Source organism: Sebastes umbrosus, chromosome 14 (genome assembly GCF_015220745.1).
Source record: "Sebastes umbrosus isolate fSebUmb1 chromosome 14, fSebUmb1.pri, whole genome shotgun sequence".
Taxonomy (NCBI): Eukaryota; Metazoa; Chordata; class Actinopteri; order Perciformes; family Sebastidae; genus Sebastes; species Sebastes umbrosus.
The window spans coordinates 27656588-27671103 of NC_051282.1; the positions used below are offsets into that span (position 1 = coordinate 27656588).

Consider the following 14516-nt stretch of genomic DNA (forward strand, 5'->3'; position numbering starts at 1 on the left):
TCCGTCTCCCTCACTTTCTGCTCTCTAGCGTGCCCTTGCTCTCCATCTACCTTCCTCCCTCCTTCCTTCTTTGCCTCCCTCTCTCCTCCTCCTCCTCCTCCTCCTCTTCCTCCTCCTCCCGCCGCGCTCTCGACTCGCTCTCATTCCCCCTCGCTCACACACTCAGGCAGCATCCACCCCCCTCTCCACTTCTACCTTCATACTCACCTCTTCACGCCTCCCTCTCGCCGCCTTCCTCTCCATCACCTACTAACACATATCATCTCTGGCATTCCCCCGTCTGTTGTCCCTTCCACTCTCTCCTCCATTCGTCCCTCTTTCTCTCACACACACTCAACCTTGTTGCCTCACGCGTGCACACACTCATGCTGATTGGCACCCAAGGACAGAGCACCCTCTCTCCCGTACCGGCGACCAGGCGGTTTGCTCGCGTGGCCAGGCTTCTTGACACTGAGCACAGCTGAGGAAGAGGACGAAGAAGAGGCCATGGAGCACAGCCACATCTTTCCTGTTTTTTCCCCAAATGGCAGCAATTGGAGCCCGGGGCAGCATCCCTCTGAGTTTGCCCAGGGATGCCCTTTGGGACCACTGCCTGTCATCTACTACAGCGTCCTGCTCTGCCTCGGCCTGCCCGGTAAGAAGTGTGTGTGTGTGTGTGTGTGTGTGTCTCATCACATGCACGTCTCATTCTGTGTTAATTTACTCATCGCTGGGTTGCAGGAGTCTCGCTTTGCATCTTGATGTTGTTGTGCACTTGTCTGCAGGTTTGAGTGAGTGTGTGTGTCGTGCACAGCTGCTCCAGAGTGTCACTCTTTGCACACACACACACACACACACACTGTTGATTTATCATCCTGACCTTGTGGCAATCACTTGTGCATGTACGTTGTATGCATTTGTCTGTTTGCAGTTTGTCTCTTTAGTTGGAAATATGCAAGCATTATTTAAACAAAAGAGGAACTAACTGTATGTGCAGATTAAATCCGACTATTAACCCTCGAAACGGCACCTTTTTTTTGTTAATCTGGAGTTGCCCTATAGCCGATGTGTGCACGACAGATTATGTGAGTAATGACTCTGGGTTGCCCTCTGGGACAAGTGTGCGTTATGTGGCTCCTCTTGATGACCTGAATTAATGACACCTCCTTGTTGCGTCTTTACCGTTGACTGATTAGTCCATTCACAGGCACTGTTGGACCCATTTACTGCCTCTCTCCCACTGCGTGATCTATGAGCGCTGACCTATAGTCTCACACAGAGAAGCAAAGTGGTGTGTGCACATGTGTGTGTGTATGTGTGAATGTGTGTGTGTGTATGTGTGAGAGAGAGAGGCAGACAGAGACAGAAAACATGGAGGTCAGATGAAAGAGAAAAAGTGTGGAGAGAGATTGGGATTCAGATGTTGAAAGGCCTCTGGATGGTCAGATACACATCTACTCTGCTGCAGCCCATCACCAAAATGCTTCTGTGGTCACGTAACATAAAGGATAATTTGATGTTTTACAATTTGACCCAGATTTTGATGAATACAATCAGTGTCTTTTCTTGTCTTTATTTGTCCTCATACATAAGATTAACGTATCTTCTTAAGCTCTGCACTCCTTGATAAAGACTGGGAGTGAGATGTTATCAACAACCAAAGCTGTTCTGGTTCAAAACAAATCTGCAATGCAAAGTGAAAAGCTTTTGCACGCCAAGACTGCAGTTACTCCACAAGATTTGCAGCCTTGTAAAAAAAAAAAAGCAAAAGTCCGTCTTTTCTGATCAAATCTCGCCTAATTATTTCTCCTGGATTTGGCAAATCGAGTCTTGCGCGAGCAATTCTCTCTGCTGTCGTTTAAAGTTTCTACCTGCCAGAGAAGTTTTATTCACGTCGTCTTTTACAAATGTGATTGAGGCTGTTTGTTTAATCACTGAGTAACAATAACCTGGGGAGTGTAATGCAATCTTACAGTGGTTGTCTGAATTAATAGCAGACTCGAGTGCGGCGGGCTGATACTTTGCAGCAGCCGAGTTCGACTTATTCAATCATTATGACGTTCCACTCAAGCTGAATCATGAATGTTTCATGAGCGCGGCATGTGTGAGTAGTAGCGGCGTGACCTACAGACCCACACGTATTTAACTCTATCGATGGATTTGAGGCTGTTGCCTTGATTACCAGCCAGTGTTTCGGTACTTATAACAGCAACATGGCTTCAGGGAGACGTCATCATGTCCGTACATCTCTTGCAGACTTTGACCTTTAAACTGCGGACGGTAGAAGGGTCACATGGAGAGCACGGATTTGAGGATGAAAAGCGAGATGGCGGAAGGTGATGAGAAAAAGGGATTACACAAGTCAAGTGGTGGGAGGTGATAACTGCGTGACCTAGGGAAATGATGAACCAAAAACCTCGGGATAAAACAGGACGGAGGAAGACAAGGACACCCAGAAGAAGGAGAGCGGAGTTAAGAGAGAGAGATTAATAACAGCAGAGCCAGTGAAGTAGCACCTCTGAGCCCTGAGTGGGGGAGCCACAGACGACGGAGCTGAGACGAATTGCCACATTTTTAATTAATCGCTAACTCACTCTCTCTCTCTCTGCTCACCACACCACACTGCTTGAGACAGAACAGGCGTGTGCTGGCATAGCAAACAGCACAATGAAGGAGTCGGTGCTTTGCCTCAGTCTTTGACATGCTGGGATCACACAAGTGAGGCCTGTTCTTTGTACGGTACAGTACGTCTCAAAACACTCGCAGCTAAGACACATGCAGTACAGTGTGTAGAAGCTGGGAGACATAACTGAATGTCCGAGCCAAGACAGCTGCTCTCAATGATTTGTCGTTTCCGGTGAACATTTCTTTACACGATCAGTTCCTTATGATGGGGTTTATAGACTTTTTACCTGCACACATACATTTTAAATCACACCTGCTCCGGTGTTTACGACTCAAGGTCACTGTTGATGCCTGAATATCACCTAAAGAGGCCCAATGTGTTAATGTTAATAAGATGTCTCTGCAAGAGGCCACAAAGCCACTAAGTGGATTAAAGTTAATGATGTTTAATATGACCACAAAGATACACAAAATGACCACAAAGAGACACAAAACAAATACATAGAGACACAAAACAACTACAAAGGGACACAAAATGACAACAAAGACACACAAAACAACTACAAAGAGACACATCTGACTACAAACAGACACAAATTGACAACAAGGTGACCACAAAGGGACACAAAACAACTACAAGGAGACACAAAATGACCACAGAGACACAAAACGACTACAAAGACACACAAAATGACTATAAAAACAAACAAAATGACTACAAAGACACACAAAACAAGTACAAAAAGACACAAAATGACTACAAACAGACCAAAATGACCACGAAGTCACCATAATGAGACACAACACGACTACAAAGAGACACAAAACCACATAGAGATGCGTAACAACTACAAAAAGACACAACAAAAAGAGGCTATACAACTATAAAGTCTGTGTGTTTTGCTCCTATTAGAGGTAGTGGGGCCTTTTGCATAATCTCTGCATAATGTCTCATAATCACCCCATGATACATGACAACCAGTGATTGTATGGCGCGGAGCTGTGTGCACATTGTGTGAGCAGATATGTGTCCCTCCTCTACCTGTGCACACACACATATGCATGAACTCACATACTCCACAGTATGTTGGTGCGTTCCTTCCCTCCTTCCTTGAGGCCTCTCACAGTTTGTGTGGCTGTTTGACAGTCAGCGGCGTGACTGGCACATGTGGGGGATGAAAACCCTCCTCCCACTCCACCTCATCAACCCACCCGAAGGGGAAAAGGTCGGGGATGTTCATCGCTAACAACCCTCTGTTCCACGTCGCAGTGTCGACCAGGTGTCAGCCGCTACTTAATGAAGGGTAGGGCCCCAGCGATTCTCAGTTTGGACTATTGATCGGTCAATCCGCACCAGCAGACAGGGCACCCGTGGTGGAATGGGGACTTGCTAAAAGATACTATCGCTCTCAAAGTGGAGTCTGAGATTAGCTGGTGTAAACTGGACGAAGAGGAAAAGGCACGTGTTGAAGCAGCGGAGGGGAAAAAAATAGTGAATATTCAGTGAATCAAATGTAAGAGATTGTTGAGCTCTGGTTTGTCTCCAGTCGAAGAAAAGGAGAGGAAGGGAGGGAGAGACGTGGGGAGTGTTGTCAGCTTGTCATGGGGGAGACGAGCCAGAGAGGGCGAGGGAGGACAGAAGAGGCCAGAGAGGAGGGAGTGTGTTGTTTGAGGCAATAAATCAGTGATGTTGTTGATGCAGTGACAGAGCTGACTTTGTTTGACCAGCTGACAACAAAACGCTATCACTTCTGCTGAAAACCCCAAATCTGTGTGTCGTTTTTGGAAATTTTTTTGGACAACAGTAATACATCAATCTGAGGGTAATTATAGTGCCACGATCTGGACGTCTTATTAATGTTTCATCCTCTCTCCTCTGCATTTAATTCTCTCCTCTACCCTCTATCTCACTCCAACTCACTTTCACCTTGTTTTTCCGAAACCTCGTAAAAAAGAACATTTGGAGACGATCCAAAAGCACATTATAATTGTTAGTATTGTTTATGAACCCTTTAAACTCAGTCTGCAGTGTCTCATCACCGGGTTAGCCTCGATGTGAGGACAGTCATCCCCAACAAACTTTGACTCACTGTGGCCTGTCTGTAAAAACGAATGGCTGTAAGAGGTGAGCAGCGGCAGAGCACTGCAGCAGCATCAATATCATTAGCAGCAACCGAGGCCTCTCTCTCTCTCTCTCTCTCTCTCTCTCTCTCTCTTAATATTCCCATTTTCTTTATTGCATCTTTCTTTTTCTTATGAGCTTCCTCTACCCTTCCTCATTAACTCTCAGATCACACACATGCTCACAATAAAATGTGTTTGATATTATCACATTTTCACGGCATTACAAGCCAGCTTTTCCATGCAAATTAATAGACAGATTTCACATCTTCAATATATGTTGTTTTTCTTTTGTGGCTTTGCAGCAGGGATGTGGTCCTGGTTTTCGTTCGGGGGAATTAAGGAATCGCCCTGCTTTATCTCCGGTCTGACACTTTGAGAAGACAAAAGGGAAATGGTTGTCATCAGGAACAAAGTGCTTATGACCTTTGAAGCAAGCTTTGATATTCAGCCCCCTCCTCTCTGTCTCTCGCCTCCCTTCCTTTCCTCCCACCGCCTCACCGCTCTCCTCTACACCTCTCTCTCTCTGTCTCATTCTGTCTTTCCATCTAATCCTCCATTCCCGCTCTCTTGTTTAACTCTCTGTGACCTTCCTCAGACCACACTTTACCTCACCTTCCATCTAGTTCCCCATCCCTCTTTTCTCCACTCTTCTTATTAGCCTCCGGATAAGTCGTCAAAGCCTCCAAATGACAAAAAAAAAAAATCTTTAATAGCAATAGCTCACTTTCATTCTCTTTTCTTGAGGTATAATTTCCGTTTTATAATGTTCTGTGTGTGATACGAGGCCCATGAGAAATCGTAACGACAAGTGTGCAGCATGTTTGCCATCGGTACCGAGGGGTTAAGATGCGCAGTTTCGTTTGTCGACAGCCCGCCTGAACACGTCCCTTTAGTGATGGGATGAGTCAGCCTCGTTACACACCTCGGGGAGCACGCTGTGCCTTCTCTTTTCCCGCTAAACAACGTCAATGGCCCTGTCCCTCGTCATATTAGGGGAGCAGCAGGGGGAGTGCAGACACAAAAGCACTCCCACGCAAACAGACAGAAAGGGTCACCCGTGCAACACACACACACAAGCAAATAGTAGACAGACGGACAAACACACAGCAGCCCATTATCTTGTCCTACAGGTCATTCTAATCCCCTCTCAGCTGGAGACACTTATAAGAGAAAAGATGGGGACACTTTGCATGTGCCTTCACCTGAATGTCCAGGCACATGTCTCTCTGGTGGATGCCTCTGTGTGTGTGTTGTCCTCATGTCTCTGCTCTGTGTGCAGCTCTCCGACCCGTCTGTCCCCCCCCCCCTCCTCCCCGGCCCCCGAGACAACGCAAAGAGCAGGAGTCAATTGAAATGAATGGGCAACCCAGTGCAAGCTGGCTAGAGCTAAATGGAAATGTCAAGCTCGCTACGGATCCCTTTTGTTTGTCTGCAGAAGGCCGCGTCTCACCGGGGGAGCCCGAACAGAATAATACCCGGTGACAGTCAACGCCTCACTGTTTCCATTTCATGTTGCCCCTCTCTGTTCAGCAGTATGTGGACGGAGAAGGTGGGAGAATTGACGGGCAGAGGTACAATAGAGGAAGCAGGCGATGGATTAAAGGGGACGTACATTTTGCAGGGTTGGTAATGGACCTCCAGCAGGAAGTTTATGAGCTTATAGCAGCAAACTTTTCCTGGTACAAAAACACACAAACACAGATAAGATCTCTTGGATAAACCAGATGATAGGCTGCAGGTGTGTGTACAGTACACACAGACAGATGTGGCTATATGGGAAACGATGTGTACAAAGAGTCAGGGTGAGCGGACGGAGACAAAAGACATTGTTGAAACAAGCCGTAAAAAGAAACATAAAATCAAGTAGCTCAACAGATGAGCAGCAGATTAGTTTTTAGACTTCCACAATGACCCCTAAAGGAGGTTTATGGACATAACAGACATAACAAAAACAGAAGAAAAAGAAGGTCAACGAATAACAATGATTTTTATCATTGATTACTCTGCCAATCATTTTCTCGATGATAGTTTTTCTCAGAAAAATGTCAGAAAATGGTGAAATAGTTTCACTTCCGATTTAGCATTGCACTCCTAAAACACACGGTCAGACTCACGATGGACACTTTTCTATTCCACGCATTATTATTCCTTGTCAAAACCTGGTGCCTACATTACCCACAATGCAACAATTTTGCTGCATTCCATTTACCTCAGCAATCAGAGGTCGGAGCTGGTAATGACGTCACGCCCGAGTTGACCGTGTTCCAGTACAACAAGTTAGAAAACTTACTGGGGTTTGCTCCAGCCAGGTTAGCCGTTGTTAGCAATACCAGTTGATATCAACGCATTACAACTGTATTTTGTGCATATTAACACCGTAGCAACATGTCCACAGATAGAAGTTGGACAGTACCGTGTGTACGACTGATTTAATGAGACACAAATAAGACGGAAGTGCTAATAAACAGTAGTTACTGCAGCTTTTTTACTGTTGATGTGCGGAGCAACCATGTTGGATTTTGAGGTCAGGGTTAGTGAGAGTCGGAAATTCGACTTCAGGGGGCGTAGGGTACCAGTTGAAATTTCTGACTGGGAACTCGGAAATTCAGACTTTCCAGTCCAAACGGAACGCAGCATTTGGTCAGAGATTCGGCAAAGAACGTATAGTGCCAAGAAGTTAAAGTCAATTGCAACATCAGCAAAGCTACGCTTCTGCAAGTTAGTAAAATGTCCACCTACAAAGTGCCATACAAAAGTCATATTCCACTTAAAAATGGCCTGTGTTGAACAATAAAGTATTATAAACATAATAAGCGTTTTCAGTCCAAAATGGCGACATCGACTGTTGTCAAAACAACACCAGAGTTTCGTCTCTTTGCTTCTATACTCTTTGGATTCAGGCTCGTAATGCTTGTAGCGGATAATGTAGCCTTGAGTCGCTAGCCTCGATCAGAGATGAGGAGTGGACTACAGAGGTCTCACTTCTTTCTAACTCCACACCCCCATTTTTTTTTTGCATTTTCATTTTTACTTGTAGTCTTCAGCCCCGACCAACACTGACTCAAGTCACTTCAGATCATTTATCAGACTTCGTGCAGCTCCTTGAGGCACAAAAGGCTTTTTTAACATTTGTAGTAGTACTCCCCAAAGACCTGTAAACAGACTTTAATGGGTAAAATCAGTGGAGTTTCCCTTTACTAGAAGATTAGTAAAACCATTAGACTCGTCATCTTGATCTTGAAACATAATGTACACGGTGTTGGAACATGCTGACATTAATATCTCTTCTTTGAAATTACCCCATTATGACCCCACATCTAAGTTTAGACAGATCTGTTCTGTGCACAGGGCTGAGCTAAAAAAGATATATTTCAAACACAAAATAAGTCTTAAAAAACCCTGCAGTTATTACACCTAATGCTTATTATGGAGATCCATATCCTTGAGCCCAAGGTTAACCTAAAAATGTAATGTATTCTGGATTCATTTGTTACGCCCGCGGACCAAACTGACCACCAGAAAAGAAGAAGAAACAGACAGAAAGTACAAGACCAGAAGCTGAAAACAGAGAATCAATAACACAGTCGACCAAGATTCGACATGAAAGCAATCTAACTTGCCCGTGCAGAGGGTGACTGCGATGGTGAGGGGGGTGTGGTGCAATCCAGCAGCCTGACATGTGCACATATATTGGCTTGTCGAGTCTTGTAAACTGCTTTGACGTCTCATTTATGTTTATTGATAGATTAAACGTTACCGTATTGGCGCATCCCTAATGATCTGTGTGTTTGCGTGTGTGTGCATGCATGTGTTAATGTGAGTGTGTGTCTTCTGCTGCACATCCTCCGGTCTGGCAAGGACATCTTTAGTCATTATCTGGAGCCGGCTTTGTAATTTGTAATCAGCTGATAGTGGCTGAGGCTGTGAAGTGTGATGTACCAGACTTCTAGCTGCCATATTTAATCCAATCCCAGATCTATTACTGCAGAAGGGGGGACAGGACCACAGAACACACACACACACAGACGCTGTATGGACAGTGACAGCTGCTAAGTGCACTGATGTCTCAGTGATGCTGCGATGCAAATCAATGTCTGACTGAGGCATCTTCGTCTGAGGAAGCAGATCGGGCATGTCTTCACGCTGCACCAGCAAGTTTCCCTGAACGGGGTTGGTTAGCAACAGTAAAGGACGGATACATTACTGTGTGTTATGTTAGTTTATAGAACTAGCACAGCATGAAATAGAAAAAGTATAGATTTTCGCCTCTGAATTTTACACTTCATGTCACGCATGCATTGAATGTTCTTAATGTGCAATGTGCTAACACACTATTGTGTCCTTTAAGAAAAATAAATACTATATAAGAGGCTTCTCCAGGATTAATATCATACTCTTACAAAAAAAAAAAAATGAAAAAACAATTCACATTTATTTCCAAAATGTCAAGATCAGCTTTTAAGGAACTAAGAAAAATTATCTTGCAGAATGAAGTTCATTCAAAATAATCTTAATTTAAAGCTGAAGTAGATGAGATGGAGTAAATATGATTAAAAAAAGTTATACTTTTATAAAACGGTCACTATATCGTGACAGTAGTACATGAAACAGGTAACCTGAAAAAAATCATGTGTCTCTGTGTCCTCCGGTGTCCTCCGGTGTCCTCTGGTGCCCCTAACGGCATCTGCAAGATTTCACAGACCGGAGGAAAACAAGCAGTCAGAGCTGATCTGAGGTCTGCTGTTAAGCTGCCGTCTATGAGAGCCGGCTGTCAATCACTCGCGAACTCCGACCAAACGGTCAAACTAGGCAGCGCTGATCAAATATGAATCAATATTATGTTACGTTAATGCCTATTTCTCTCCTCAAATGTTTTCAGAATCATCTTGTAGCGCACGGTTTAGCTGTAAATTGAGAAAGTTAATGACGCCGCTGCTTTGTGAAATCTGGTGAAGGAACGCCAAGTACCGTTCACATGACCGGAGCACAGCCAATAGGAACGCTCTCTCAATGAAATGACCTGTGATTGGTCAAAGTCTCCTGTCATGGGCTAGATTTTCTAAAGCCTGAAAACAGAGCCATGAGGAGGTGCAGAAGTCTAGTTTTCACTTGAACACTTGAATTACAATATGCTGAAAGGTTATTATGGATTTTTTGCCCACTGATGCCAAAAATATTCTGCCAAATTGAATTGAATTTATTGAAAGGATAGGATAGCCCCTTGAGATGTAGCATCTAATTTTCAAGGGGGTCCAAATGCCACTTTAAGGTCCATTAAAAGGTACCATGTGCCGTTTTTGGCCCCTAATAGAGCTATGCATAATTATGCTTTTAAGTGTGAGTCCTCAGTATGTCCTGCATGCTGATGATGTGGGAAATAGTCCCGCTGATTGTCTCATGCTATTCAACTAGTCAAAAGTTGCATGTAAACATGTTCTAGTAGAAACCCAAAATACAAGTCTGCACCTGAAAATGAGCATAATAGGTCCTCATCAAATCATTATAAATTATCAAATTATCTAAAAAGATAAAGTTCCTTTACACGGGAGAACATGTTTTTTTGTTTAGTACTTCAATACTTTTAATATTCAGGAGTTCTCTGTACCGATAATGACAACGATTCCTTTAACTGAACTTATTCTTTTTACATCCAAACAACAAGTGAAAGCAAAGCCGGTATCTTGTTTACTGTCTCCTCCAGGTTTGAGCAAGCTCACAACCTGTAAACTCAACGCTCAGATGATGGGAATCACCTGGGAATAATAAGCACACATGGTGACAGGAGGGAAGCAGGGAACAGAGCAGGACAACAAAGGAAGAAGACGTGTAATGAGTCTGTTCAGTACAATCACCAAACTGCAGTTCCACGTGAGAGAGAGAAAGCTGTGCTCCTCCTGTCTGATACAGAGGTCATGTTTTTGGTAGAAGCAGCGGTGGAATAAATCACATCCAGGCCTTTGCGTCCACGTTCTTTTTAACGAAATATTGAGAGAGAAGTGGTCTCCCCCTTCCTGGGCTATTCAGCTGTCCTGTTTGTGAAAGAAAGCGATAGAGTTGGAATAAATAAACAAGAGTGGTGAGGGAACCATTTAATAAGGCAACATGGAAGAGAAAGTGTGACGGTATCTGTCGTGGATGCGGAGTAAAGATTGAGAAAGAGAAGCAGACGGGGAGAGATGGGGCGTCCTTGTGCTTTGTTTTAGGAGCTAAACTGCCGGCGGCAGAGAGAGGCAGGCGGTAGTGAACTCAGCAGATTGTCTCGGCTGTGATGCTGCACGTCGCTCTCCTGTTTTTGTTGTGGCTTTACTCTTTATTAGAGATAACTATTTGGCCAAAGGCAGAGGCAGATGCTGTTGGAATTACACAGCAGGTGTAGATAAAGAGGAAAAGGGAAGGTAGCAATAAACAGAGGAAGGATTACACAGTAGGAGAGCTGGTTAAACGTGGTACATACTGACTGGGGACGATAACAGATGTGAGGATTTTGTTTGCATATAGCAGGCCAAAACTGAAAGGAAATGTGCGCTTGGTGCTGTTAGTGGTGCTGAAAATCTTCCTCATAATTAAAATAAATTATAATCTTTGCGTACTATGTGTTTGTGTTAGTGCAGGTAAGGTCTTTATACACTGGGGTGTGATTAATTCACACATCAATATATGTTTTCAAACTGTTGTTTTTGTCATGAGTACTTTCACAGAGTGAGAATATTTTAGGAAAAAGGTTGATTTTTCTGAGCTTTTGCGCCGCGAATAAAGGCACCAATCACGTTGTGCGGAACGGACATAATCAATACGTACACTATAGTGTACAACAACACGGAGGCTCCGTAGTCTGAACATAGACGGCAAACTTTATTATTCACAAAGGCAGAGCATACCAGATCCACTCCTTCAGTTCTTACCTTTCACAATAAAAGCCCTAGACATATACACTGCGTAACTGTTTACCAGAGGCCAATTCAATCAGAGCATTTCGCTAAAAGGAAACTAAAATAGCTTACAGTAGTTTAGGCTATATAACAATTTACCTCAGACAGACTACCAGACGCTGCTCTAGATCAATGGGATCCCCGTTTTGGCCACTGCCTGCGCAAATCTATTCAAACCTTTTAGTGAAAAACTGCTGCAACTGTCACAAATTCACATCACTGTCGGCTGATTTCTTTAACGCATTAACACAACTTGTGATTTTTAGTTGTAGCGGGCTCAGTTTTAAAGCTAGAAACTAAAACCAACCATGTCATACTAGCTTGTTGCAAAGGAGGCCAAATAACGCTCCAAACTTACGCACAATTTTGACGAGGAAAAACAGGCATGTCCATTTTCAAAAGGGGTCCCTTGACCTCTGACCTCAAGATATGTGAATGTAAATGGGTTCTATGGGTACCCACGAGTCTCCCCTTTACAGACATGCCCACTTTATGATCATCACAAGCAGTTTTTGGGGAAAGTCATAGTCAAGTCAGCACACTGACACACTGACAGCTGTTGTTGCCTGTTGGGCTGCAGTTTGCCATGTTATGATTTAAGCATATTGTTTATGCTAAATGCAGTACCTCTGAGGGTTTCTGGACAATATCTGTCATTGTTTTGTGTTGTTAATTGATTTCCAATAATAAATATATACATACATTTGCATAAAGCAGCATATTTGTCCACTCCCATGTTGATAAGAGTATTAAATACTTGACAAATCTGCCTTTAAGGTACATTTTGAATAGATAAAACATGTGCGATTAATTTTAACTATGGACAATCATGCGATTAATCATGATGAGTGTAAAACCCTACAGGTTTTACACTTGTGTGTTAGCTGCACCCACAGTATATGTCCGCTGATTCATCATTGCTGTCATGTTTGTTGTTTCCTCTTTTCAATTGTTGCCAACTAACACTCAATTTTTCTGTTTCCTTCCCTTCCCTAACCCATTCCTTTTCCAATCTCAACATACTTTTTCCCTTTCCAATCATTTCCCCTATGTCCTCCACCTATCTACTTCCAATCACCCTCCTTCGTCCTCCTAGCTAACATCCTGACGGTGGTCATCCTGTCCCAGCTGGTGCTGCGTCGTCAGAAGTCCTCCTACAACTATCTCCTGGCTCTGGCCGCCGCCGACATCATGGTCCTGCTCCTCATTGTTTTTGTCGACTTCATATTGGAGGATTTTATCCTGGCCACGCCGCTGCCTCCGTCATTAAACAATGCAGTGCAGGTTCTGGAGTTCTCCTCCATCCACACCTCCATCTGGATCACCGTGCCGCTCACCGTTGACCGTTACATCGCCGTGTGCCACCCGCTTCGCTACCATACAGTCTCCTACCCTGCCCGCACACGAAGGGTGATATTCGCGGTGTATATCGGGTGCTTGCTCTCTGCGGCTCCTTATTACTGGTGGCCTGAGCTGTGGCACAGCCTGCCTGGGGTGAGCAGTGGTAGTGGCAGAGGAGGAGGAGGAGGAGGAGGGGAGGGCAACAGGAGGACCGTGGCCCAGCACGTCCTGGTGTGGGCCCACTGCGCCACCGTCTACCTCCTCCCCTGCACCGTCTTCTTCTCCCTCAATGCCGTCATCGTCCGCAAGCTGCGCAGACGCCGCAGCTGTTTCCGTCTGCGCGGCTACTCCACCGGCAAGACCACCGCCATTCTCCTCGCCATCACCTCCATTTTTGCCGTTTTGTGGGCGCCACGCACCCTCATGATCCTCTACCACTTCTACTCCCCTCCTCCGGTCTCACAAGGCGCCGGCCGACTGCTCCACATGCTCACCGATCTGGCCAACATGCTGGCGTTGCTCAACACGGGGGTCAACTTCTTCCTCTACTGCTTCATCAGCAAGCGTTTCCGGGGCATGGCGGCCAACGTGCTGCGAGCCCTCGTCCACTGCCGGAAGCAGCCGCCGCCGTTCTACGCCAGCCACAACTTTTCCATCACGAGCAGCCCATGGATCTCACCAGCCAACTCCCACTGCATCAAGATGTTGGTGTACCAGTATGACAAAAATGGGAAGCCCATTTGTATTTCCTCTTGAGCTCTCAGCCACCAGCAGCCGCCCTCCCACCCTCATGTGGTTGGGGAACGTATTCAGGCATTGTCTCCTTGGTGACCAGCTTTGCCCGCATGGGACTCTTTGAGGCTTGAAAATGTCAACACGCCTGGAGAGCACATAGGTGTCAGTTTAGCTAGCTTTGAGCGATAACAAAGTGGTTAGCTAGCAAGGTGGAAAAGCAAACAGCAGATGCGTGCTTGACAGAAAATGGCCTCATATGTTCAATAAAGCATTCACAAAGCAGCGACCAGCATCAACTAGATGTTGTTTCCACCATGCAAAAAAAAAAAAATACTGTAAGTGACTCACAGACTGATAAAAGGATATCACCACCATCTATCAATGACTTTTACGAGCCACAGCGCTGAAGAAGAAACTGGCAACTGAATGAATCATTGGTGAAGCTTCAAACGCCTGACATTGATTTCTTTATGGTTGCGCACTGCCGCCAACGGTGAGGAGCTTTGAACAGCTGCGTCTTTGTCCGTTGGGAGCCGTTTCGAGAGAGCAGAGATATCCAGTCAGAGTCTGGGCACCGAACATCTCACCTCGAGGGGTGATTCACTCAGGCTGAGCCACCGACGGGTTCTGGCTGTCTCTCAAGCAGTGTTAAAGCAGCGCTGTCATTTCCACTTTAATATGCAGAGGACTCTCAAAGGCATGTTAATTTGGGCTTTTATAAAAATGAACAGCCATCCCTGACTTTTCCTCGCGTGCGTGTGTGTCGAGTTCATCCTAGCAGCG

At 45.0% G+C, this 14516-nt stretch overlaps 1 protein-coding gene across 1 annotated transcript; it reads left to right on the top strand.

The window, feature by feature from the left end:
* The first annotated feature begins 163 nt into the window (after positions 1 to 163).
* On the top strand, positions 164 to 14154 carry gpr139 (G protein-coupled receptor 139). The gene is made up of 2 exons (XM_037792350.1): positions 164 to 634; positions 12754 to 14154. Exons 1-2 carry the CDS (start codon positions 487 to 489, stop codon positions 13752 to 13754), a joined length of 1149 nt encoding a protein of 382 aa, XP_037648278.1. The 5' UTR covers positions 164 to 486; the 3' UTR covers positions 13755 to 14154.
* The last annotated feature ends 362 nt before the right edge of the window (positions 14155 to 14516 follow it).

Bases quoted from the DNA above. Each gene is read 5' to 3' on its own strand.
- gpr139 (XM_037792350.1), top strand. From the start codon at position 487: ATGGAGCACAGCCACATCTTTCCTGTTTTTTCCCCAAATGGCAGCAAT. The intron at 635-12,753 runs GTAAGAAGTGTG...TCGTCCTCCTAG, and splicing joins GCTCTGCCTCGGCCTGCCCG to CTAACATCCTGACGGTGGTC.